We start from the raw sequence: 25,122 nt of genomic DNA, 5'->3' as shown, positions 1-25,122 counted from the left end.
TTCCTTGGACTGCAAGGAGATCCAACCAGTCCATTCTAAAGGAGATCAGTCTTGGGTGTTCTTTGGAAGGAATGATGCTAAAGCTGAAACTCCAGTACTTCGGCCACCTCATGTGAAGAGTTGACTCATTGGAAAAGACTCTGATGCTGGGAGGGATTGGGGGCAGGAGGAGAAGAGGACGACAGAGGATGAGATGGCTGGATGGCATCACCGACTTGATGGACGTGAGTTTGAGTGAACTCTGGGAGTTGGTGATGGACAGGGAGGCCTGGCGTGCTGCGATTCACGGGGTCACAAAGAGTCGGATGCGACTGAGCGACTGAACTGAACTGAACTGATGGCTGTTTTTAAGTCCTAATGGCAGAGCTGGAGAGTTATGACAGAGACCATCTAGCCTGCAACATTTAAAACAGTTATTATCTGGCCTCTCAAGAAAATTTTTGCTCAGTCCTGCTCTAGATAAAGACTTTACTACAAAGGTAAAACTATAAAATTGACAAAACAGAATATATAAGAATATCTTTTGACCTTAGTGTGGGAGAGAACATAAATAAAATTATAAATTATAAACCACAGGCAAAAAACTCTTTAAGCTGGTTACAGAGAATAAGAATTTCTGCTCAATGAACCATATCATGAATAAAGGTACTGCTAAAAGACATAGAAGTTATTTGAGAAGTACAAAACCAACAAGACACCAATATATCTAAGAAACATCTATCATTTAATAAGGAACAAGGACCCCAAAAGAAAAGCACAGAATTAAACGTAGCAATTTGCAGAAAAAAAAAGCCTAAATATCTAATAAGAATAGAAAGAGATGTTCAAATACATTAGTAATCAGAGAAATGCAAATCAAACCAACAAAGAGATGTCACTAATTTAGCCCTCAGACTTGCTAAAATTAGACAGCAACACAATGCCAAGCAATGGCATTATATAGAAACCCATTTCCTCCCAATTCTGGTATGAACTATCAGTACTAATTAAAATGAAAAGTCACCCTATCCTGGAAATAAAAATCTAAGAGGTAGTAAAATTTAATAGTTATGTATCTATATTCAGTCGGTCATCATTTTGCTGAATGGAATATATAGCTGTGACTGTGCTATCGCTCACAAAATGCATTTAAGAAAATAAATGCAGGTAAATATTCACATTGGATAGTTTTCTTAATTCAAGTGTTTGCAGGTCAGAAAATTAGCCAGAAGAAATTTGTATGTTTTATCATTAACCTGGATACAAGTTTTTACTCGAAATTGTGTCAGACATATTTGTGATAGTCACTCAGTCATGTCCGACTCTTTGTGACCCCATGGACTGTGCAGCCTGCAGGCTCTTCTATCGATGGAATTCTCCAGGCAAATACTGGAGTGGGCTGCCATTCCCTTCTCCAGGGGCTCTTCCCAACCCAGGGATCAAACGCCCGTCTCCTGCATTGCAGGCAAATTTTTACAGTTTGAACCACCAAGGGAGGCCAGACATATCTGTAAGGAATTCTAAATATGACAGTTTCTAAAATCATTAGTATGTTTTATTCTTGACTGAGTTGAAAGTAATCCACCCACCCATCATTAGAGATACACGAAGTAGAATAATGTTCTCTTTAAACGTTCACAGTGACTTATATCAATAAACACACGTGTAATACACACACTATTTTCGGCTTCTGAACAAGCTGTTCCCTCGTCCTTCCGCCTCTGCTCACGGTTCCACAGTTACAGCAGCAGCCACATCAAAAACACGAGCCATCCCGTTTCAGGTCTCCTCGTACGTCTCCACAGCGACCAACGACTCATCTGCACTCTCCCCTTTGTGACAGTCTTTGCAGCAACTCCTCCATCTCACTGCCACAGCCTATTCCAGATCCAGCCTCAAATTCAGACCAAAAATTAAAGCCTCAACTCTTTTTTCCTCCCTTTCTCCCCGGCCCCTCTTCCCTCCTCCACTTTCTTCTTCCTGCCTCTATGCTTCCTCCCTCACTATGTCCATCTATCCAACCAACCAGTATTTCCTGAGTATCTGTTACATTCCGGGTGCTGTTTTATTGCTGGAGATTCAGCAGTGATGAAGACAGGCAAGGTCCCTGCTCTCTCAGAGTTGCCTTTTGGTTCTTCCTTCACATATATTTATTCTACATTCAGCCACAAAACAAATTTTCCTAGTGAACTGCTCTGCCCCTTGCCAATCCCTTTCTAAAATATCTACTTGCTTTCTGTGGCCTGCAGAATAAAGTCCAAACTCTGGTTGACCTTCCAGGATCTTTGAGGATCTGGCTTGTCACAGCTGAACTTCCCATTACTCCACTCTGTACACTTGGTGCTTCAGCTAAACCTGATTGCTTGTTTTAAACCCTATGGCAAAGGGAATGAAGCAGCATACGAGAAAGTTACAGGTGAATACAGCAACAACAACAAAAAAACCTAACACAAGATGACACACAAGACTAGTAAATGAAGAAAGGAAGAGAAAATAGACTGCTCACTGCTTCCCACAGCTGTGCCCAGGGCAGACCCAGAGCCCCGGGCACAGGGCTTTGTTCTCAGGCAAGGCACACTGATCACTCCATGGAAAGGTGACTGTGCCACAAGAGGAGGGAGGCCACAGAGCTATGGTAGGAGCAGATTTCCTCTCATCTCTGAGCTAAGGAGGGTCTTGCACACATCCAGTGGTGGCAGGCAGCTGCCCAGACCTCACGGAAGCAGGCCAAGTGACCAGCAACAGAAGCACTACTGTTTGCTGGTGGTGATGAGACCACGGCAGCAGACGGCAGCACCCAGTGTCGAGCAGAACCATGCGAAGGAAGCGGCTGAGACCCCTCCAGGCTCAACAGGACACGTCAAAGTCCTGGCTTAACTAGCACAGCAGAACCTAAGGCTAGAGCTGGGGCCTCAATGCTGTGGTAAGAGGTGAAGGTCAGAGGGCATGAACCTGGGGCCTGCAGAACACACACATGAGGCAGGGAAGTAAAAAACCTCCAGACAACTGGAGGACACCATAAAGTGGCTAACAGTTCCTAGCAGGCCAAGGGAGATTCATGTCGTAACAACTCGTGTTTAAGAAGGAAGTGCACGATTATAGTCAGTTAATCTCTGACAAAGGAGGCAAGAATATAAAATGGAGAAGAGACAGTCTCTTCAATAAGTGGTTCTGGGAAAATTGAGAAGCTACATATAAAAGAATGAAATTAGAACCTTCTCTAATATCCCAAACAAAAATTAACTAAAAATGGATTGAAGACCTAAATGTAACACTGGATACTATAAAATGCCTAGAGGAAAACATAGGCAGGACATTCTCTGAAATAAATTGTAGCAATCTTTTTTTTCGATCCATCTCCCGGAGAAATGGAAGCAAAAGCAAAAATAAATAAATGGCACCTAATTAAACTTAAAAGCTTTTTGCATAGCAAAGGAAACACAAACAAAATGAAAAACACAACCTATGGACCAGGAGAAAATATTTGCTAATGATGGGACCAACATTTGCTAATGATTTCCAAAATATACAAGCTGCTCATAAAGCTCAATATTAAAAAAAAACCAACGACCCTATCAATAAATGGACAAAAGACCTAAATGGATATTTTTCCAAAGACAACATACAGATGGCCAACAGGCACATGAAAAGATGCTCAACATCACTAATTATTAGAGAAATGCAAATCAAAACTACAATAAGATATCACTTCACACCAGTTAGAATGGTCATTATTACAAAGTCTATAAATAATAAATGCTCGAGAGAGTGTGGAAAAAAGGAAAACCTACTACACTGTTGGGAATATAAACTGGGACAGCCACTATGGAGAACAGCATGCTGCTGCTTCTGCTGCTGCTGCTAAGTCGCATCAGTCGTGTCCGACTCTGTGCGATCCCATAGACAGCAGCCCACCAGGCTCCCCCGTCCCTGGGATTCTCCAGCCAAGAACACTGGAGTGGGTTGCCATTTCCTTCCTCAATGAATGAAAGTGGAAAGTGGAGTCATGTCTGACTCCTAGCGACCCCATGGACTGCAGCCCACCAGGCTCCTCCGTCCATGGGATTTGCCAGGCAACAGTACTGGAGTGGGTCACTACTGCCTTCTCCAAGGAGAACAGCACAGAAGTTCTTTACAAAACTAAAAATACAGCTTGTGTGTGTGTGTTAATTGCTCAGCAGTGTCTGACTCTGCGACCCCATGGACTGTACCCTGCCAGGTTCCTCTGTCCATGGAATTCTCCGGAATTCTGGATTCTCGGGAATAATGGAATACTGGAGTGGATTGCCATTCCCTTCCCCAGGGGATCTTCCTGACCCAGGAATTGAACCCAGGTCTCCCACACTGCAGACAGATTCTTAATCATCTGAGCCACCAGGAAGGCCCCACATGATTCAGCAATTCTACTCCTGGTGATATAACTGGAGAAAACTCTAATTAAAAAAAGATGCATGTACCCCAGTGTTCATCGCAGCACTATCTAAAATAGCCAAGACACAGACGCAACCTAAATGTCCACTGATAGACGAACGGATAAAGATATGGTATACACACACAGTGGAATATTATTCAGCAATTAAAAAAGAATGGAATAATGCCATTTGCAGCAACATGGGTGGAACTAGAGATCAATGTACTAAGTGAAGCCAGACAGAGGAAGACAAATATCATATATCATCACTTGGATGTGGAATCTAAAATATGGTACAAATAAACTTTATTTACAAAACAGAAACAGACTCACAGACACAGCAAAGTGATGTTTACCAAACCGGAAAGCAGGGGGAGCAATAAACCTGGAATTAACAAACTACTCTAGGAAAAACAGGTAACAAGGACCTACTGTGTAGCACTAGGAACTACATTTAATATCTTGTAACAACCTATAAAAAAAAAATCCCACGGACAAAGGAGCCTAGCAAGCTACAGCCCATAGGGTCGCCAAGAGTTGGACATGACTGAGTGACTAAGCACGCACGTGTGCACCCACACACACGCGCAGAATAACCTATAATGAAAAAGCCCCCAACTGTACCTGCATATAAAATGACATTCTTAAAACAGCATCCACTTACTAGTGATCATCGCTCCAGTCACGGAAGCCAGAAACCCGATGCTGACGGCGATGACGGAGATGACTCTCCCTTGCCGATGCCTCTGCAGCATCACAAACATCAGCACTCCGGCAGCACCATGGACGAACAGAGAGGAGAAGAGGGCCCAGAGGAAGACCCAGTACCACATCTCTGAAAGGGAAGTCAAGGCGTTGAAAACTGTGCTGGAAAACATCCTGGAAAAATCCAGTGTAACAAAGCGTGAGCACCCATGGCCTGGATGAAGGTTAAAAGCGATCATAGATACAAACATGCCCAGTACAATACTTGATACATAGTAGTACTAAATAAATTTTAACAATTATCATCATTACTACTGCTTGACGGGGAAATCAACCTCCATGACTTCACCAGGTCAAAGCCACACTCCAATTTCCTCTAAATGTCCCTATGACACAGCTATGCTCTATTATTTTCTCTGATACACCCTCTTGTTTGCAAATCTCCTGGAATAAATTATATAAGTTAATTAATTGCTGTCTGATATATAATTTTCTACACTAAGTGTCTAGACCTTAAAAAAAAAAAAAAAAACTACCCCTTAATTCAAATAATTCCAGATGTGAGTCAATGATTTTTGTCTTTTACGATTTTAAGAAGTGCAGGTCCTTTCCCTCTTGGCTCTCAACTTTGTATACTAAAGAATCATCAGAATTTTTTACGTGCTTTGTCTCAGGTCATATAGTGGTCCTTACCCAGAACTCATCAATGTGGCCTCAACTGCTTTCAACTGAAGTCAGCTACAGACACCCGACGGGCATGCCCTTCGGTCTCTCTCTAGCACCCACTCCCTTTCTTTCTGGCTACCTGTCCCTCCATCGTGCACACAGTTCCTGCGGAGACTGCCTGTCCTCACGCTGACTCCATCCCCCTGACCGTGCCTTCGGGGAGGAACATCTGGACAGGCCACTGATCCAAACTGGGTCCTTCAGCCCCTTCCCCTAGGAACTCTGAGCTGGGACCAAACAGAGCACCTCAGTCTTTATCCTTCAGGCTGAACCTGAAGGGCTCAGGCTTTGTGAACAGGCATCTCATCATCACGTGATCAAACCCATGATAACAGGATAAAAGAAAAACAGAAGCATCAAAGGCAAGAGACAACCAAATCCCTTATTCCAGTGCTACATACAGCCCTGCCATGTTAATACCCTTAGATTCAATGTGATAAAATCTCCTTGTAATGCAATCCTTTTTAATTGGCCCATGTAAGGTTTCTGTTATTTATAGCTGAAAGAACTGACTCCAAAATATTTAGATGTCACCTTGAGGATCCGCCTTGGTATGCAAACATTCTGCAGTGCAAAATATCTCATCTGCTATTTGCGCTATTTGTTCACTCTCTATCAAGTGAAAAAGAAGGGCAATAAAAAAGTCATGAATAAAGAGAACAAAAATGGATTAATTGAAACTTGTTTACTCAAACATCACTGGAGTACAGATATACACTGCTGGTGGGAATGTAAAACAGGGCATCAGCTACGGGAACAGTGTGGTAGTTCCTCCAAAATTTAAAAACAAATGATCATTTGATCCGGCAATTCCATTTCTGGGTATAGATCCAAAAGAATTAAAGCAAGATCACAAAGAGATAGTTGCACAACTATGCTTACAGGAACATTATTCGCCATTGCCAAGAGGTGGAAGCAACTTAAGTGTTCATTGATGGATGAAGTAATAAACAATAAGGTTTATATATACAATGGAATATTATTCATTGGGAGAAAATTCTGTCACATGCTACAGCATGTATGAATCTTCTGGACATTATGCTAAGTAAAATAAACCAGGCACAAGAGGACAAATACTGGTAAATTCCACTTCTATGAGGTATCTAAAGTAGTCAAGCAAACAGAAACAGAAAATAGGGTGGTAGGTGCCAGGGACTTGGGGCAGAGGAAATGGGCAACTTCTTGTCTTAAAGTGGGTACAAACACAGGGGATCATTGCAGCAATGGAGCTGTTCTGTATTTTGATTGTGGTGGTGTACACATAAATCAGTGGTAAAACTGTAAAGAACTAAATATAAACACATATGAGTACAGGTGTAAATCTGTAAAAGGTTGGTGGATATTATCAAGGTCAACATCCTTGTTTTGATATTACACAGTGGTTTTTCCAAGATGTTCCCACTGGGTAACTGGGGTATAGCTCAGTTGGTAAGGAAGCCGTCTGCAATGCAGGAGTGAAGTAGCTCAGTCGTGTCTGACTCTTTCGACCCCATGGACTGTAGCCTATCAAGCTCCTCCCTCCATGGGATTTTCCAGGCAAGAGTGCTGGAGTGGACTGCCATTTGACCCCAGTTCAATTTCTAGGTCGGGAAGATCCCCTGGAGAAGGGACAAGCTACCCACTCCAGCGTTCTTGTGCCTCCCCTGTGGCTCAACAGGTAAAGAATCTGCCTGCAATGCGGGAGACCTGGGCTCGATCCCTGGGATGGGAAGGAGACCTGGGCTCGATCCCTGGGATGCGAAGATCCCCTGGAGAAGGGAATGGCTACCCACTCTAGTATTCTGGCCTGGAGAATTCCACGGACTGTATAGTCCACGGGGTCGCAAACAGTCAAGACTCAACTGAGCAACTTTCACTTTCACTTTTCAACTGGGGTAAAGGCCACTTGGGTTCTCTTTGTATTATTTCTCACAACTGCATGGGAATCTACAATTATCTCCAAATTAAAGGTTGAATTTTTAAAAGGGAGGATATATAGCAAACAGATTTTATAAAAAAGAAAAAGAAAAATCAGTTTCACCCTGCCAAATTCGTAAGAATTGACACTTAGAATGGACTGATAATTTCAAGCAAGAGAAATCTGATAAATCTCTGTGTTAAAGTACTATACATGCTTCTCTATGGCAGAACAGAGAGACGCTCATGATTAAGGAAAAACAGACAAAGCTTGCCTTTCAGAGGCTTCTCTCTCAGCTTTCAGGGAAACAATGCTTTCATGCTGTCACTCCCAAACAAATAGCTTCAATTTGTAAGTGCATTAAAGACAAAAGCGCTTAATTTGCCCAGATATTTGTATTTTAAAAGATATAACTTTTCAGAGTGAATCTAACAAAGTGAGAATATAAGAGAACAAAAATAGGGGGTGGGGAGGTTTTCATCAAGGGAGCTTTGAGATGAGGGAAGAATCTGCAGCAGGCACCCGCTCTTAATAAGAGGAGGCAGGAATCAGGCATTTGCCTTGATCCCCAAGCCTGCTTCTTACCAGACTGAGCCCCCAAAGCACTTTTCTTTGTTGTCCTTGTCATGCAGGTGGGGTGAAAAATTTCTTGACTGTATGTAACACTATGAACAGGAATTATTTGACATTATTAAGTAATATTGTCTGCCTACTGACTATACAGCTATTGACCTCAACAATAAATTTGCCTAGTAATAAGGAAAATCTTTAAGTCTAATGTCTTATAAAATCCCCAGATATCAAAGAGTGATATAACCAAAAGGCAGAATCTCAAACAGGCCTGTAAGCATCAGGCCAGGATTACCCTTCAAGCAGACAGAGCACAAGCTGCTGCTGCTGCTGTTGCTGCTGAGTCGCTTCAATGGTGTCAACTCTGTGCGACCCCACAGACGGCAGCCCACCAGGCTCCCCCGCCCCTGGGATTCTCCAGGCAAGAACACTGGAGTGGGTTGCCATTTCCTTCTCCAATGCAGGAAAGTGAAAAGTGAAAGTGAAGTCGCTCAGTCATGTCCGACTCTTCACGACCCCATGGACTGCAGCCCACCAGGCTCCTCCGTCCATGGGATTTTCCAGGCTGGAGTGGGGTGCCATCGCCTTCTCCGGAGCACAGACTACCTAAACTCGAATTTATTTTTATGTTTTTTTTAAATCACACTATTTATCACAGAAAAAAAAAAAAACCTGAATGCTGCTCAGAATATCCAGAATTAATTTAGGTTGCATGTTGCTACTACTATTTTAAATTACCTGATAGATCAATACCAACCACCCCATCAGTGAACAGGGAGGGCCTCTGAAGACCTGGGTAAACAAGTCTAAGGCCTGACTTCTGCAAATGCAGGACACCTGGAGAACTAACTGCAGGCAAAGACAGATGCCCCAGAGCCCCAGGGAAGGAAGAGGTGCCGAGGCCAGGAGGAGGGGGACCACCTTTTTTCAGTCGGAGTGCACTGCACAGCCCACATGAACAACCCCGAGGTCCACTCTGCTCTTGCCACTCATGCCCCACCTAACCTGCACTTCCAGCAACTGAGCAGCAAGGACAGGAGGAAGCCAGAGGGAGGCTGCTGCTGGTGCTAAACAAAATACGGAACAAAAAAAATCAAAAGACACTCTACAAAACAGAAGCATGCCATCCCTTCAATCACGGCCTCGATAAAGGGGATGAAAACAGAGTTGTTTAGGTCCATCATCTAGAGATAGTTTCAGCTGCTCTGTGGGTAATTCTTGTGAGCAGCCTGGGTTGAGAAGCACTGGCCTCACAGAGCATCTTCTCCTTTGATGAATTCTAGAATGAAAAACTATTTTTAAAAGACAGTGTATCTGCAGTAAAACTGTGTGTGTGTATGTGTGTGTGTGTTTGTATGTTTACCTTCAGTGGGATCAGAGGCAGGGGAGCTGTGATCTGTTCCAGTGTGTGTGTGTGTGTGTGCTGTGATCTGTTCACGCGTGTGTATGCGCGTGTCTGTATGTGTTTACCTTCAGTGGGATCAGAGGCAGGGGAGCTGTGATCTGTTCCAGTGTGTATGAGTGTGTTCGTTCTTGTCATGTGTGTGTGTTCATTCTTGTCGTGTGTGTGTTTGTTCTTGTGTGTGTGTGTGTGTTTACCTTCAGTGGGATCAGAAGCAGGGGAGCTGTGATCTGTTTCAGCCTTCAAGCAATACTAGAAATAGCCTCGCTCCCAGTCTGGATCTCTCATCAGCCCTGGTTGCCAAGTCACTAGAAATTATCTTCTGTGCTTTTGTTTTTAATCCTTGGACAAAATTATTTCTGGGAAATGAATTTCTCTAGAGTATATTTAACCAAGTAAAAACAATTCAAAGAATGGTACATATTGTATGACCCCATATTTGTTAAAAATAATAGGTACAGAGAAAAACAGAAAATAATGGCTATCTTCTAAAAATAAGAGAGGATATGCGTGATATTATTTTACGCTTCACTGGTTATGTTTTAGCAACCAGCCTGAAGTTCTATTTGTTTTACTGCAGATACACTGTCTTTTAAAAATAGTTTTTCGTTCTAGAATTCATCAAAGGAGAAGATGCTCTGTGAGGCCAGTGCTTCTCAACCCAGGCTGCTCACAAGAATTACCCACAGAGCAGCTAAAACTATCTCTAGATGGGGGACCTAAACAACTCTGTTTTCAATGCCTTTAATCAATCATGACATGCAATAAAGACAGAAATCACTGCTCTAGGCTAAGGTTACACACGAGGGACCTATAAAAAAAAAAATCCCAAAGGCATAAAAACAACAAAAACGTATCTTTCTAGACAAACACTAAATATAATCTTTAATCCTCTAAAGCGGATCTCACCCTCCTAACAAAAGCATACCGAACACTTCATGTAGTCAACATACTGTAAGTCTCGAGGTGACTAGAATACACCAGCAAGACTGAACTTGGGAGCTGCTCATAGTTTCTCTCTTCTTAACAGAAATGGTCCTCACTGCACGTTTAACTAATCTGTGTTCAAACTGAGTTATCGCAAGCTTCCAGCAAATCTAAGGTGTGGCAAATGCCCCCCCTAGTTTCTGACACGAGATCTCTCTGTCTTGGGGATGTGTCCCACACTGGCGGCTCATTCAATTTCAGGGAGATGATGCCTTTATAATCTGAGAATCACCTAGCGTAGGGATTGGCCGAGTATGATCCACGAGTCCTAACAACCACCTGACTACGGGGCACATATTACCACAGGGACAAAGAACCAGAGGAAGAAACATCAAGAAAGATCCCAAGAGAATCTGTTACCACCTGAATTGTTAATAAAAACAGGACTGAACCACTGAACTGAATGATAAAACATACTGGAGATGGACGAGGGTGGGGGGTGGAGAATGGCTCATGGTTCTCAGGCCTGGCTGGTTCTCAGGCCCAACAACCTCTGGTTTGGCTACTGCCAAGAAATACCGAGAGAAGATGCTCTGGATTACAACGTGGGCTGGGACCAGAGAGGCTTTTGTTGCAGAGGGGAGGCTGCTTATAGACCCTAAAGATATAGATTTCATCACAAAGGCTGAAGGTAATAATGAGCCAATGAAAGACTTTAAACAAGGAACTGATACAGTCACATTTATCTTTTAAAACAAATTGAATATCCTGGCAGATATGGGAGAGGGGGGACTAGATGGAGATGAGAGAATATCAGAATGTTTCAAGAATCCAAAGAGAAACTGAGGCCTGGATTTAGGCAATGGCCAGAGAGTTGAAAAGAATGTGAAATATCTGGACTGGCTGACAGTCTGGATGATGGAGCAGAGGAGGTGCGATGTCTGGCTTCTCCGATTCCTGCTACAGACACAGTTGAATAGAGCACAGGCCATCAGGTATGGCAACATGGGAAATATATTCGGTACATCTGCAATATATTCAAATGTTGATGAGCAGCAAACAGTAAAGAAGCTAAAGGCAAGAAAATGTCAAGTAGAAAAATATGAAGATCACCTATACATTTATATTATGGGACGTGTTTTTAAAAAAGAGTAAATCTCAAATTTTTAGTATCTCTAATCTTCCTAACTGTGTGACTTGTCAAATTTTAAATCTATGATTACTAAAACAATTCTGTTATTAGATACAAGTTTGAATCATTACTATAAGGAATGTCATTGTTACCCTAACAATGAGAAGAAGATAAACTACAAAATTACAGCTTTTTTAAGCCTACCAGTCAGGTGACCCTGCAAGATAACACAGTAACATGAATTCCAAAGAGGGACCCTCCAGGGAAAGGGTCTCCTGTGGCAAAGCACAGGAGCAACAAACGGGTACAATGTGAGCGGGAAAGAAGATCAGCTGAAATTCTAACTGAAAGTTGAAGTTCAGGTGTGTGGTTAACCTGTTAGCCTGGAGTAAGTGACATGGGAAAGCACAGGGTCCCTGTAAGCTCTCTTCCACTGGCCTCTACCAAGCATTCCCTGGAAATTCAAGATCTCAGGCAGGAGACTGACGAGAACTTGACACCAAGTAATGAGCAGCAAGGCTGTGACTGGGGGAACATGTGTGGGAAAATCTCTCCCAGGCAGGTCGTGGGCCTGCAGAGATGGCTACACGCTGGCAACACAGCACTAACACCGCAACGACCCCGCAGCACTGGCCCGTGCCCCATGCACAATGCGTAACACCACCTTCTGGAGAACTGGAAGCCTAACCACTAACAAGAAAGCTCAAACTCGGAGCACTCCTGAGTCAGTTAAATGAACCTGAACCCCACGCGGCTAGCAGAGGAGGCCCATTTCCACGCACAAATGTGATTCACCACAGTCACTATACATGTGAAGGCCTTAATTCAATAAAAAGTGTAAGACACTCTCAAAAATAAGAAAAACAATTCATCATCAAAAAATTAAGTGATCAGACTCAGATGAGCAGACAGGGACTTTAACTATAACCAATATGTCAAAGACAGTCATAGAACAGGTGAACAACTCAAATGAACAGATGGGGGTGGTTCAGCAGAGAGACAGAAAGTCCAAGAAAAAGTCAAATGAATATCCTCAAGAAAAAAAAAATCCTCAACAAAACAAAAAACAAACAAAAACACATGATACCAAAGATGAAGACTTCCTTCAGTGGGCTCACCAGTAAACTCGACACAGCTGAGCTGAGACTAGGTGAGCTCGTCACTGCAGCACTATTTGCAAGAGTCAAGACATGGAAGCAACCTAAGCTTCAATTCACAGATGAATGGATACAAAAGATGAAGTGTATATACACGATGGAATATCACTCACCCATAAAGAGAATGAAATAATGTTAGAGATCATCACATTAAGGAAACTAAGCCAGACAGAGAAGGACAAATGTCATGATATTGCTTATATATGGAATCTAACAAAAAATGATACCAATGAGCTTATTTACAAAACAGAAATAGACTCATAGACACAGCAAACTTACGGTTACCAAAAGGAAAGAGAGGGAAGGATAAATTAGGAGTCTGGGATTAAAATATATACACTACTGTATACAAAACTGATAACCAACCAACAAGGACCTACTATATAACACAGGGATGTACTCAGTATCTTATAGTACCTTATAATGGAAAATAATCTAAAAAACAACATATCTGTATAACTGAATCCTTTTGCAGTAAACCTGAAACTAACACAACACTGTACATCAACTATATTTCAATAAAAAATGTAAAAAATAAACTATCGGCGAACATAAAGGTTGACCAACAGAAATTACTCAAATTGAAATACAATGAGAAAAAGGAAGGAGGAGGAGGGAAAAGAGGAACCATACAAGAGCTATGCAACAATTCAAATGGTATTAACATACATGTAACTGGAGACCCAGATGGAGAAGGAAGAGATCACGCAGAAGAAAAATACTTAAATAGATACTGGCTGAAAAGCCTAAAAATGATGAAAGATATCAAACCACAAATCTAACACTCCCAGAGAACCCCAAGCAAGATAAGACCACCCAAAAGAAGTAAAAAACAATAAAGCAAAAATAAACCACACAAGCATCCTACCTAGATACACCACCGTAACACGACCTAAAACCAAAGATAAAGGGAAATACTGAAGAATAAATAGGGAAAAAAGAAAGAGAGGAAAGAGACATATTACCAAGGGACAAAGATTAAGAAGTATCACAACCTTCTCATCAGAAATCATCAAATCAGAAGACAAACTAGATTAACACTTCAAAAGACTAAAAGGGAAAAAAAAACTGCAAAGCCAGGACCTATATTCAAGAGAAATAGTTTTCAAAACTGAAGGTGAAATGAAGTTTTTTTCCAGAAAACAAAACAAAACAAAACAAAACTGGGAGAATTAACTGCCAGCAGATTTGTGCTACATGGCATATTAAAGGAAGCTCTTCAGACAGCAGGGTAACATGAAATGAGAACCTAACTCTCCACAAAGCAATGAGCAACAAAGAAAGTTAAAATATATTGTTTCTTATTCTTAATCACTCTAATATTTTAACTTGATTTAAAAATAAGCTGCTGCATTTGTTCACTTGAAGCCTCATTTAACGCAGAAGTTAAAGCTATGATAGATATTTAATAGCTGTCTGCTTCTACTTCTTAAAAAGGGGCAAACACATTAGTTTGAAATTTTAATTGTGACACCTTCAAGAGCTACTTTAGTATACTGCCTCTCTCAGAGCTTATCACAATACTGTTTATTACCTACTTAAACTAAATTATCTTTTTATCGACTAATTATACAATTTTAAACTGTAAATTACAGTACTCATCATTGAACAGAAAAAAGAAAATTCTTAGAAAAACAAGTTTTTAAAACAGAACATCATTTTTTATTTAAAAAATCAGTTCAAGGCTATTTAAAATAGTTCCAAAATAGCACCATCTTCCTAAAAAATGCCAATTTGCTCTTTTCATAACTGATTAGTTACATAGTTATAAATGTATAGGATCAAATGTCAAAATCTGAGTCTATTATGAAATTAGAACAATAAACAATAGTTTCTATTGTTATTATTTATACACCTTTAAGCATCTTAAATTATACATCCTACCCCCCCAAAAAAATCAGTAACAATATATTTGTTTGAGTTAGTCACTGAACTAAAAAAAACATCTTTTCAGGGATTGATAAAATGTTTTACAACTTCATGATACAGTATTTCCAAGGGATATTTACACTGAAGACTGAAATAGGAACTCTTTACATCAATGAGCATATCTTCTAATGAAACTCTCAATGTAACAAATTTCTAAAGTTAAATCTAAATAAGAGTCCAAATGAAGGACAGATCAGAAGATATTAATGAAAGCACAATGGGGAAAACAAATAATGCACAGGCCTGGTAAGAAGAGTCACACCTTTGACAGGATGATAGCAGTGTTGAGGAAGCAGTCATGCTCCACTGAGGTTAAAAAACAAACAAAGACGATAATCTCAGAACTGGAAAGGATCTTCAGATACTGAATCCAGAGTTTCCTAAATCAAGTTTTAAGAAAGCCCAATTCTAAAAACTAATTATTAAATGGTGTATAGAGCACCAAGAGTTTTCTAGGTCTTAATCCTCGCCTGCAATGAAGAAGACGTAGGTCTGATCCCTGGGTTGGGAAGATCCCCTGGAGAAGGAAATGAGAGCCCACTCCAGTATTCTTGCCTGAGAACTCCAATGGACAAAGGAGCCTGATGGGCTACAGTCCATGGAGCAACTAAAACAAAAACAAACCTCACTCTACAAATTAGCAATATTAAAGGTCTGAAGCCCCACTTCAAAAAGAAAGCTTAAAGATTAAAAAAACAAATTTATATGCAAATGGGTAAATGTTTTCCTCAACTCACAATAAAATCTCTCAACTTTTTTCTTAACTCAATATTTTTAGATCATTTTTCCTTTAACATCAGCATGAAAAGTGTTGTCATTGGATGGTCTTATAAATGAGCAAACAGAGGCCTGGTTAAATATGTGGTTTTTCAAGTATAAGAGCAAATTAATAGCATTCAAGGATAAAACTCAGTTTATTGACTCATAAACTCAAGGATCCTATCACTTCTTTAGACCCTTCATTTGCATACAAAAGTCTAGCAGGATCCAATTCATCCTAGTAGGAGGCAAGTTCTGATACCTGCACATCATGTAAGTATTTACATAAACATTATTAATGTTTAGTTCTCCCATATATATAAACTTCAGATTAAATATAACTTCAGATTAAATATAACTAAAGTGCTTAGGATTTCTTTTAAAATACCATTTAATAAGAATTTTTCTCTGTTGCTAACAGCTCATATAAATAAAACATTTTTTTTAAGATAAATTCTAATAGTACCCTCCAGGTTTTCCTGGTGGCTCAGATGGTAAAGAATCCACCTGCAATGCGGGAGACCTGAGTTCAACCTCTGGGTTGGGAAGATCCCCTGAAGGAGGGCATGACAACCCACTCCAATATTCTTGCCTGGAGAATCCCCTTGGAAAGAGGAGCCTGGCGGGCTACAGTCCATGGTGTCACAAAATGTTGGACACAACTGAGTGACTAAACACACAATATTATCCTCTAATGTTAAAAGGCAGTCACTTTTTAAAAAACTGGGTTATAGCATCCTCCTGGAAATGAGTCACTTATGTTGAAATTTTAATAAATCTTTAGCTATACTACACACTCCAAATTTAGATTGCATTATATATCACAAGACAGTTAAAATATCACAAAAAAGCTTAATTTTTAAAAAGTTGGCGTTCCCAATCCTTGAGCTCTCAATACTAAAATCACCTTAGAAAGTGGAGTCACTCAATTGTGTCCGACTCTTTGAGACCCCATGGACTGTAGCCTACCGGGCTCCTCCGTCCATGGGATTCTCCAGGCAAGACTACTGGAGTGGGCTGCCATTTCCTTCTCCAGGGGATCTTCCCAACCCAGGGATCGAACCCGGGTCTCCCTCATTGCAGACAGGCGCTTTACCATCTGAACCACCATGGAAGCCCCCCAAAAAATCACCTCAAGAGCTAGTTAAAAATGTACCTTCCTAGACTATGTTCTCAAGGGTCCTAATTCGAATCATAGCAGTGGACTGGGGCTATGGACTGTACCCTTAACCAGCCCAAAGTAACTATGACATGTAGCAAGATTTAGAAGCCATGCTGGATTACAGTCATTCATGGAAGGGGAGGGACAGGGAGAGAATTTTAAAGTGAAAACGGACTCACTATACATAATACCCAAGAGTAATATTATACTTTTAAATTTAATCAAAACCTGGTAGTATCCTGAACCATCCTAAAAGCAGGTAACATCCTCTCCTTCATCTCCATCATTCCTTAAACACGTTCTTTCTCTACTCTCTACCTCTTCTGTTGACTTCCAAGTCCCATTATTTGGTTCTCTCTGAACTCTACAAACCACCAGAGTACTATCAACCTGAAGGTTAGTTAGCATTTCTACACTATGAACAACTTATGGATGACTGACATTTTCATTTTTGTTTATCAGTGTTTACCACAGAGACTGGCAAATCACTCAAGATCAAGAAATACCCAATGAGACTGACCCTTGAAAATGCTAGATGCTGCTTTTTAGTATAAATCCTCTACATACATTTAATGAAACAATACATTATAGGGCCACTTTGATTATAGGAAGTGAAATGCATGCAAAATGTTTTGCACAGGACCTGACATGCAGTAGGTGTTCAGTAAACAGGGCCTCATTAGAATTATTCATCTGATTCTAAGGTAAGTTCAGTGGTTCTGAATTCTCTGGGCTCTCCTCTTACCTCTGACCATTCTGAATACCAGTTTCCTACCCTGATTCCAATTCCTCTTTCCCATCTCTACCTCATCCTTCCTCTTCTGTTCAGGATTCCTTTCTACAGGAAAAATGTCTCCAGCTATTCCAAGTCCTCTTTGTGAATTATCTTACTTTTCTGGTCATTCCTTCCAATCACTATGCAAGAAAAGAGAAATGCATTTATATTCTGATAGTTAACTATTCAAGAATCAAACTCATAGCCCACATAGTCTCAAGACTTATCTGGAAATTGCTTTAGGTTTAAGAAATATCTGGACCTCGGACACGGTATTGCCAGAAGATACAGATGCATCATTCAAAGATAATGAGGTGGGAATTAAGAAAGTAAAAACCTGAAGATGACAATTCTAAGTTTTGAAAAATGATAGTGGCTGTCGTGGGGGGATGTTGATAATGGTGTAGGCCTTATCTGTGTGGGTTCAGGGAGTAATGGGGAAATATCTGTACCTTCCTCTCAGTTTTGTTATGACCTTCAACTGCTTTAAAAAGTCTATTCTTAATAAAATGTATACCAGAAAATTTCAAAAAAAAAAAGAAAAATGATAGTGGCTTCATTCTTGATCAAGATATACAGCCAGGTCTTCCAAATGACAAAATCCTATAGAGTAAAAAAGTCACTTATTAATTAGCTCAGCACCACAAAAGAATAAGGGATTGTTCATGTTTTCAGAAAAAGTGAATTTGAGGACCGGGCACAAATACTGAAACGTAGCACACTGTCTTTAAGACTACATTACACTGAAACATGTGTATCACCATACGTGAAACAGATCACCAGTGCAAGTTCAATGCGTGAGACAGGGCACTCAAGGCTGGCGCACTGGACAACCCTGAGGGATGGGATGGAGAGGGAGGTGGGGAGGGGGTTCAGGATCGGGGACACATGTACACCTGTGGCTGATTCATGCCATTCATGTATGGCAAAAACCACTAAAATACTGTAAAGCAGTTAGCCTCCAATTAAAATAAATAATTTTTAAAAACACTACAGTTTCAAAACATATCTGTAAGTGGACATCTGAGATCATTTTACCTACATCAACTCACCGGCTGTCATAGATCATTTAGGAATGGGACATTACAATACAGGGTAACACCGAGGGACGCAAACCTGTTTGGGAGCACCGCCAAAGAAAGGTGCCGGCTGCACAAGCCCAAGGTGCTGCTGCTGTTGAGTCATCGAGTCCTGTCCAATTCTTTGTGACCCCCTCAAACTGTAGCGCCCACCAGGCTCCTCTGTTCATTGGATCTCCTTTGCAACAATACTGGGGTGGGTTGCCCTTTTCCTGCCCCAGGGGATCTTCTTGACTCAGGGATCGAACCCCCAGTCTCCTGCTTGGCAGGCAGATTGCCACTAGGCCACCTGGGAAGCCCAGTATGAGATGTGAACAATTACAAATATGCACAGCACATACCAAGTTGTTTTCCCTCTTTTTTTCTGATAATCCGATTAACACTAAAGTGGCTTAGCAACTACAAAGTCTAAAGGGGGACTATAATAGTGTGTATGTATACAGTGAACATAAGCACACGTATATTTTATAAACACACATACAGACCTCTGATCTTCATTCCAGTTTTAATTCCCAGTCTCTCGGTGTTTGTATCAATAGAGCAGAGAGCACCAGCTCCCACATTTGCTGCTGACACTGAGAGGGGTGCAGCCTACCTTCGCTTTTTTTCCTGGGGACCAATTATTCATTTTCCAACACCAACTGGGCTGTGTTTATCCAGGGGTCTAAGGATCCTGCCTCTTTTTAAGTAAAAAAATTCTCTAAACTCTTAGCAACCAAACTTGGGTGGGAACACAAGGTTGGGAAGAAAATAAACATAAAGCCAAAGGATACATTTCACTGTAGATCATTTTTTAAAAGTCAGGTTAACCATGAAACTGAAAGAGTATATACATACTGACTCTAATTTTAAGTTGTGGCAAGGAGGAGGGCTTCAGGACGTATTCAGAGAAAGAAAAAAATTCTTGAGAAGGAAGGAAACCACGTATCTCTCTACTTGAGTGAGCTGAATAAGCATATAACCTACATACAGTTAACAAACAATTTGGGAATCCTGAGAATCACACACACTGGGAAGTGGCAAACACAGAAGAGAACCCTGGCAACAGTTGCTAAGTGACAAAGATAGGGTCTCTAGGGGTTAATCTCTATACGGAATCCCCATACTACTGTCTTCCTGCAAGGAGAAAAACATAGACAGAAACTGGTATAATTTCTAAAACTAGATGTATAATATGGGTCACTAACTTTTACAGAGACTATGGCAACTTAACATTTTAGAAAGATTATTACTATTATTATCACTAGTCAATATCTTACAATATTCAGTATCTTTTACTTCTGGAAAAACTTAGTTCCATTCACCCATTCTTGGGCTCATTTGGGGTGAATACTTACACAACGACTTTTACGTGCCTTAAGATTTATCATCTGTCAGACCTGCCTGAGTTAAGAACTGATGTGGAATAAAAGCAAAAGGTACAGAACTGAGAGTCAGTGAACATCAGTTCTAGTCCTGTCCCTGGTCATAAAATGACTGTTTGGTCCCAGCAGTGTTTATTTCAGTAATTCTAAAATGAAGTAACCAAACTTTATAACTTCTATCTCTAAAATGCTAATCTAGTTCTAATTTCTAGTTCTTATCACTTTTTAAACATGTATTTCTATCAAAGCAATATATTCACAAGACTAGTTTCTAAAAGCTGGTCTTTAGATCTAAAATCTACATCAGCCTGGTTCTACACTATGCTCCTTTCTAGTTTCATTTCCAAGTTTATGATGATGACAAAAATGCCTTCTGACTTAATATGAGTCATCACAATCTGAAAAAGTAGCAGTTTTCACTTATGAGCTACCTGATCCAAGCAAGGCACTCTACGCTTCAATGTCTGAATCTATAAAAGGACAAACACTAACCTCTCTCAAAATGGTTGAAAAGATGAAATAAAACACATGAAAGAATGGCAACTAGCAGCAAAAATAGCATTTGTATGTATTAAAGGTATGACAATTATCTCCATAAATTGCTTAAACACCTTATGTCCTCCTTAAAAGCACAGTCACTCCAACAGATGTAGCTGAAAAATAAGGCAACCAGAATGTTTTAATCATGCATCTGTGAAGTATTGTTTTAAAAGCTCAAAACACATGCATTGAGCATATACTATGTGCCAGATATAACATGCTAGGATTCCAGAATTCCGTAATTACGGCAAGGACCCAACCTTCAGAAAGCTCACAGTCTCGAAGACACGAATAAAACAGAAAATGTAACTGAAAACATAACAACAAAAGCATGTACAAGGAGCAGAAGTACCAGGATGAAGCGAGTAATTCACCTCGTTTGAGGAGGACAGAGAAGTAGCTAAAGCAGCTTGGAAAGGGAGAAGGAGTGGTTCTGCAGGCAGAGACCAGGGCTTCAGACCCGCTTAACCATTTAGAGCTACATGATGTGGGTCAACTTAATTTACCACCCTGAGCTTCTTTGTAAATCTACTGTATTCTGATGATTAGAAGTAATTATTTGTAAAGTGCCTGATACATAGCAGGCATTCAAGAAACAGGAGTTATCTTGTTTCACAAGTCGGGTTTGACTACTTCTTTTCAATAGACTGAGTTCTAAATGGCACTGCAGGTAACATCTCTTAACTAAAGATCAAGCTGCATATGGGATCAGGAAGGTCACCAGCATGGAGAAGGCCACAAGGAGCCACATCAGAATGTCACCACCTGCAGAGTCCGTTTTTTAGCAGTGATGCCGTTCCTAACATGTGGTACATTCACCTGGTGGTGAAGCCTATTTCTAATCTGTTTTCTCCATTTTCACAGAATTTTGCATACTCGAGATTGTATTTATTTCCTAGAAGAGGTTCCCATGCTCCTCAGTCCCACCTGAGTCCTGGTTTTGGATATTCAGCATATCCCATATCCTTTATAAAATGGCAAAGTCCAATGAGAAACTGATGATTATTAAGATTACATAAGGAGATAATTAGAGCTAACCGTGGGTTGAGACTACTGTTGTTAACCTAATGGTTGACCTATGGGAACTGTAAGCCACTATAATGATTCAGAATCTTTAAGTATATCAAAATATTGTTAACTCTGGCCAGGAGGTTAAGTTACATTTACTCTGTGGTTCCCAAAGTTACTTTTCTCTAAATATCCCCTGATGAGCTAAGACAGTCATTAACAGATATAAATACATATACTCAAATCCTTTTCATTTCACAACATTTGAAATATTAACAGTGGACAAATACAAGGAAAGCCCTAAGTAAGATAAAACGGTCTATCTCAAAATTCAACTGAATTATAAAATGGTTTTATGTCAATTTAGGTCTTTCAGGACTAAAAACATGTTCCTGACCTGCGACACACAATGCCTTTAAAGTCAGCCCTCAATTTTTCTCTAGGAATATCTGAATTCCATATATGCTAGATTTTATAATATCATGTATCCTATCAAGACAGGTTATATTTATAAAATAGTCGTCATCCTCTTAACCAGTTTAACATAATGCATTTTGAAATACTAATGCTCTATCAAAATTAGCTGTCTTATACAAGAATTCAATCCTGAGTATGTCTGTAAGATTTTTCACTGAGAAGCAGGCACTGAGGGGTCATGAAACCGCAACTGAAATCACTTTCCTGTGAACACTTGTCTTTAGAGGGTATGTTTTAAATTCAGGGTATAAGACAAGCATTTCTATAGTAACCAAGCCAGAAGTTTCTTCACAAAGCAGACCTACAAATACGATTTTTAAAGTCTGAGTATTATGGCTCACTTTTACAACCAGAAATTGATGTTAATTATTATAACATTTTAAGTCCAATTCCCTCCTGATAGCCTTGACTTGTGAAGGGAAATACACAAAATTATCAAATGTCACAGGGGCAGTATGGGCAGAGGGAAAGAGACAAAAGGAGATAGAAGAAGAAGACATACGATAAAAGCAAAAAGTGCTTAGAACGCGCTAGACCTTGGTCCAGCCCGTGACCTAATATAATCTACTTAAGGAGTCATTTATATCGCCAAAAAAAATGAACAACTGAACCAAACTGATCAATGCGAGCTGGTAATTTAAGTCCTGCATTCGACTTGAGATTTGCTAGAAAGAGCTAAATCAGAAAAAGATCGCAAGAGCAAGAAGCGCGTGTGTGTGCGTGTGTGTATGCAGGTGGGGAAGTGTGTGTGTATGCGCGCGCGCGTGTGTCTGTATGCAGGTGAGGGGGGGCATAAATAAAGGCTAAGTGCACTAAGACTCGGCGCTAAAGCAGTGCCGCGCGTACTACGGAGGCAGGGCGGGAGGGAGCGAGGCGGGGGTCGTGGACTGTCTGCAGCCACTCTGGAGCCCCGGGGCGGGGGGCGCTAGTGGGGCCGGAGTCGGCGCCCCCAGAACGGGCACAGACCGGGTCCCATTCCCATCCTCCACGCCGGGACCGGGGGCCGCGAGCTCCGGAGCCGGGGCGGCGGGGGGATCCCGAAGGCGAGGGGCGGCGCCGCGTCCCGCTCCCCACCGGGCGCATCAATTACCCGTGAGGTTCCTCAGCACCGTCCCGTGGGCCCAGAGGCTCAGGACCTGCTGCACCGACAGGTTGATCATGGAGGCGTCGCCCCCCTCCGCCTTCATCTTCCCCGGGGGGCGCCCGCCGCCCTCTCCTCGGGCTCCGGGGGCGGCGGCGGGTGCGCGGCTCCTCCAGGCCGCCGCCAACGCCGCCGCCGCCGGGGGAGGCTTCGGGGCGCTGGGCTGGTCGCTGCTGCCGCCGCCGGGCCTCCGCCGGGGGGCCGATCAGCGCGTCTCCCAGGCCGCCCCCTCCCCGCCGGGGAGACATTGAGGACGGCCGGCCGGCGAGGGGCGGGGGCCGGGCGCTCTCCCCGCGCGGCCCGCGAGCGAGGAGGACTCGGGGCGCTGTGGAGGCCGCGGCCTGTCAGGGGCCGCGCGGCGCGCGTGAGGAGGCCGAGGTCACGCCGCGAGGGCCGGGGTGACGGGCAGCCGGCAGGTGCAGCCCCCGACGGGGCCGAGGCATCACCGCGCGAGGACGACGAGAACCGCGACGCGGACGAGCCGGCGGCGGCGGCCGCGGCCCCTCCTGCCGCCCGCCTGCCCACCTGCCCACCCTCCTGCCGCCGACACTCGAGGACCCGCCCCCTCCACCCGCGGCCGCCGGCGGGCCGCTCGTGCGCGCGCACACGGGCCCCCTCGCCGCCCGCCCGCCCCGCCCTCGCTGCAGCCACCGCGCATGCTCACTCCCGCGACCCGCCGCCCTCCGACAGCCGGCCGGCCCCGAAGCCCTCCTCCTCCTCCTCCCCACCCCGCCCTCTGCAACGTCTCGAGCGCGCGAGCTCGCCTGGCTAGCGGGGCCGAGCCGGCCCCGCAGTGGGGCGGGGGGGAGCGCGGCCTACGTCACTAGCGCCACCGCCGGCCCTCGCTGCTGATTGGACGCTCCGAGGGACCCGCCTCCACGCCCTCCCTCCCTCCCTCCGCCTCCCGCCCCGCCCTCCGGCCGCGGGCGCGCGCCCTGGGAGACTCCCCCGCCCCGCGGTACCCGGAGCGCTAGGCCTGGGGCTGCGGAAGGGACCCAACGCTGCGGGAAGCTCAGTGTCCAGCTCCCACAGGTGGATTCAGTAACGGTTCACGTCTTTGGTTTCGAATGAAATGCTTTGAATAAAAAGGTTTGAGTACAACTTTTTTTTTTAACTGTAAATACCTCAAAAGATTTGAAATATGTCAGTTTGCGAGTTTGTTTTTTTTTTGAGAGCATCAGATGACCTGCAGAATATATTTGAAGGCCATTGAAACAGACCCACTTAACGATTCATCCAGTGGATTCTTCCTACAGGAAGACCCTGGGCCTCGCGTGGTTCCCCCCATCTGAAATCACCGACGGTGCCCGGGACTGGGCAGGTTTCCCACAACTCAAGAAGCGGGCTAGCTCTGTTTTTTCCGTGACAGTATTCTTTGTATGTAAATTATAAACGTCTCTATTATTTCCACCCCCTTCCCCATCCAGGACTTAAACTAGATCTCACTTCTATGGTTAGCTGCCTATCTTCATGTCCATGGGAGGCGGAGGAACTGTCTAAAGTTCAGCTACAACAAACTAAACTCCTTCAAGTTTGAAACCATTTATTTTGAAAACTATTAAGTTTGGGTAATAAAAACATATGCACTAGGCAGCCACCCCTCCACATCCTTTTGCGAAGGAAAATCTGCCAAGGACACCAAAGCTCTTTGCTGAGCAAAACGCAGAAAGGGTGAATCACCTGTAAAACAGTGTTCTTTGGTGACTGCTTTAATATATATATATATGTATATATATATATGTATGTATAGTTATGTATTTGTGTTTATGTGAAAAAAAAAATGTACAGCCCAAGAATGGTAAGTTAAGTTTCATCTGGGGCAGAATGAAGACTATAGCCCGGGAGACAGCCTCTCAGATAACTGTGAGGAACTGCTCTGAAGAGGTGGGGGAAGGTCACTGTATGTGACTTCCATGAAGAGGATGCTTGCACTTAAGCACACATTTTGGCAGACAGTTACTGCTAGTCACAAGGAGCAGATA

General features: G+C 42.5%; 1 protein-coding gene across 1 annotated transcript in view; it reads right to left on the bottom strand.

Annotated features, from left to right (window-relative positions):
- Positions 1-23,186, bottom strand: part of TMEM170B (transmembrane protein 170B) — a 32,671-nt gene extending 9,485 nt beyond the window's left edge. The window contains exons 1-2 of the mRNA XM_052649471.1: positions 23,090-23,186; positions 5,055-5,225 (exon numbers count right to left, since the gene is read on the bottom strand). Coding sequence (XP_052505431.1) covers positions 5,055-5,225; positions 23,090-23,186 — 268 coding nt within the window. The remainder of the gene's footprint in view (positions 1-5,054; positions 5,226-23,089) is intronic.
- Positions 23,187-25,122: the final 1,936 nt, after the last annotated feature.

The sequence above is a fragment of the Budorcas taxicolor genome, chromosome 11 (assembly GCF_023091745.1).
Source record: "Budorcas taxicolor isolate Tak-1 chromosome 11, Takin1.1, whole genome shotgun sequence".
NCBI classification, from domain to species: domain Eukaryota; kingdom Metazoa; phylum Chordata; class Mammalia; order Artiodactyla; family Bovidae; genus Budorcas; species Budorcas taxicolor.
Note: the sequence above shows the minus strand (reverse complement) of the source record. Positions and strands in the feature narration are given on the sequence as shown.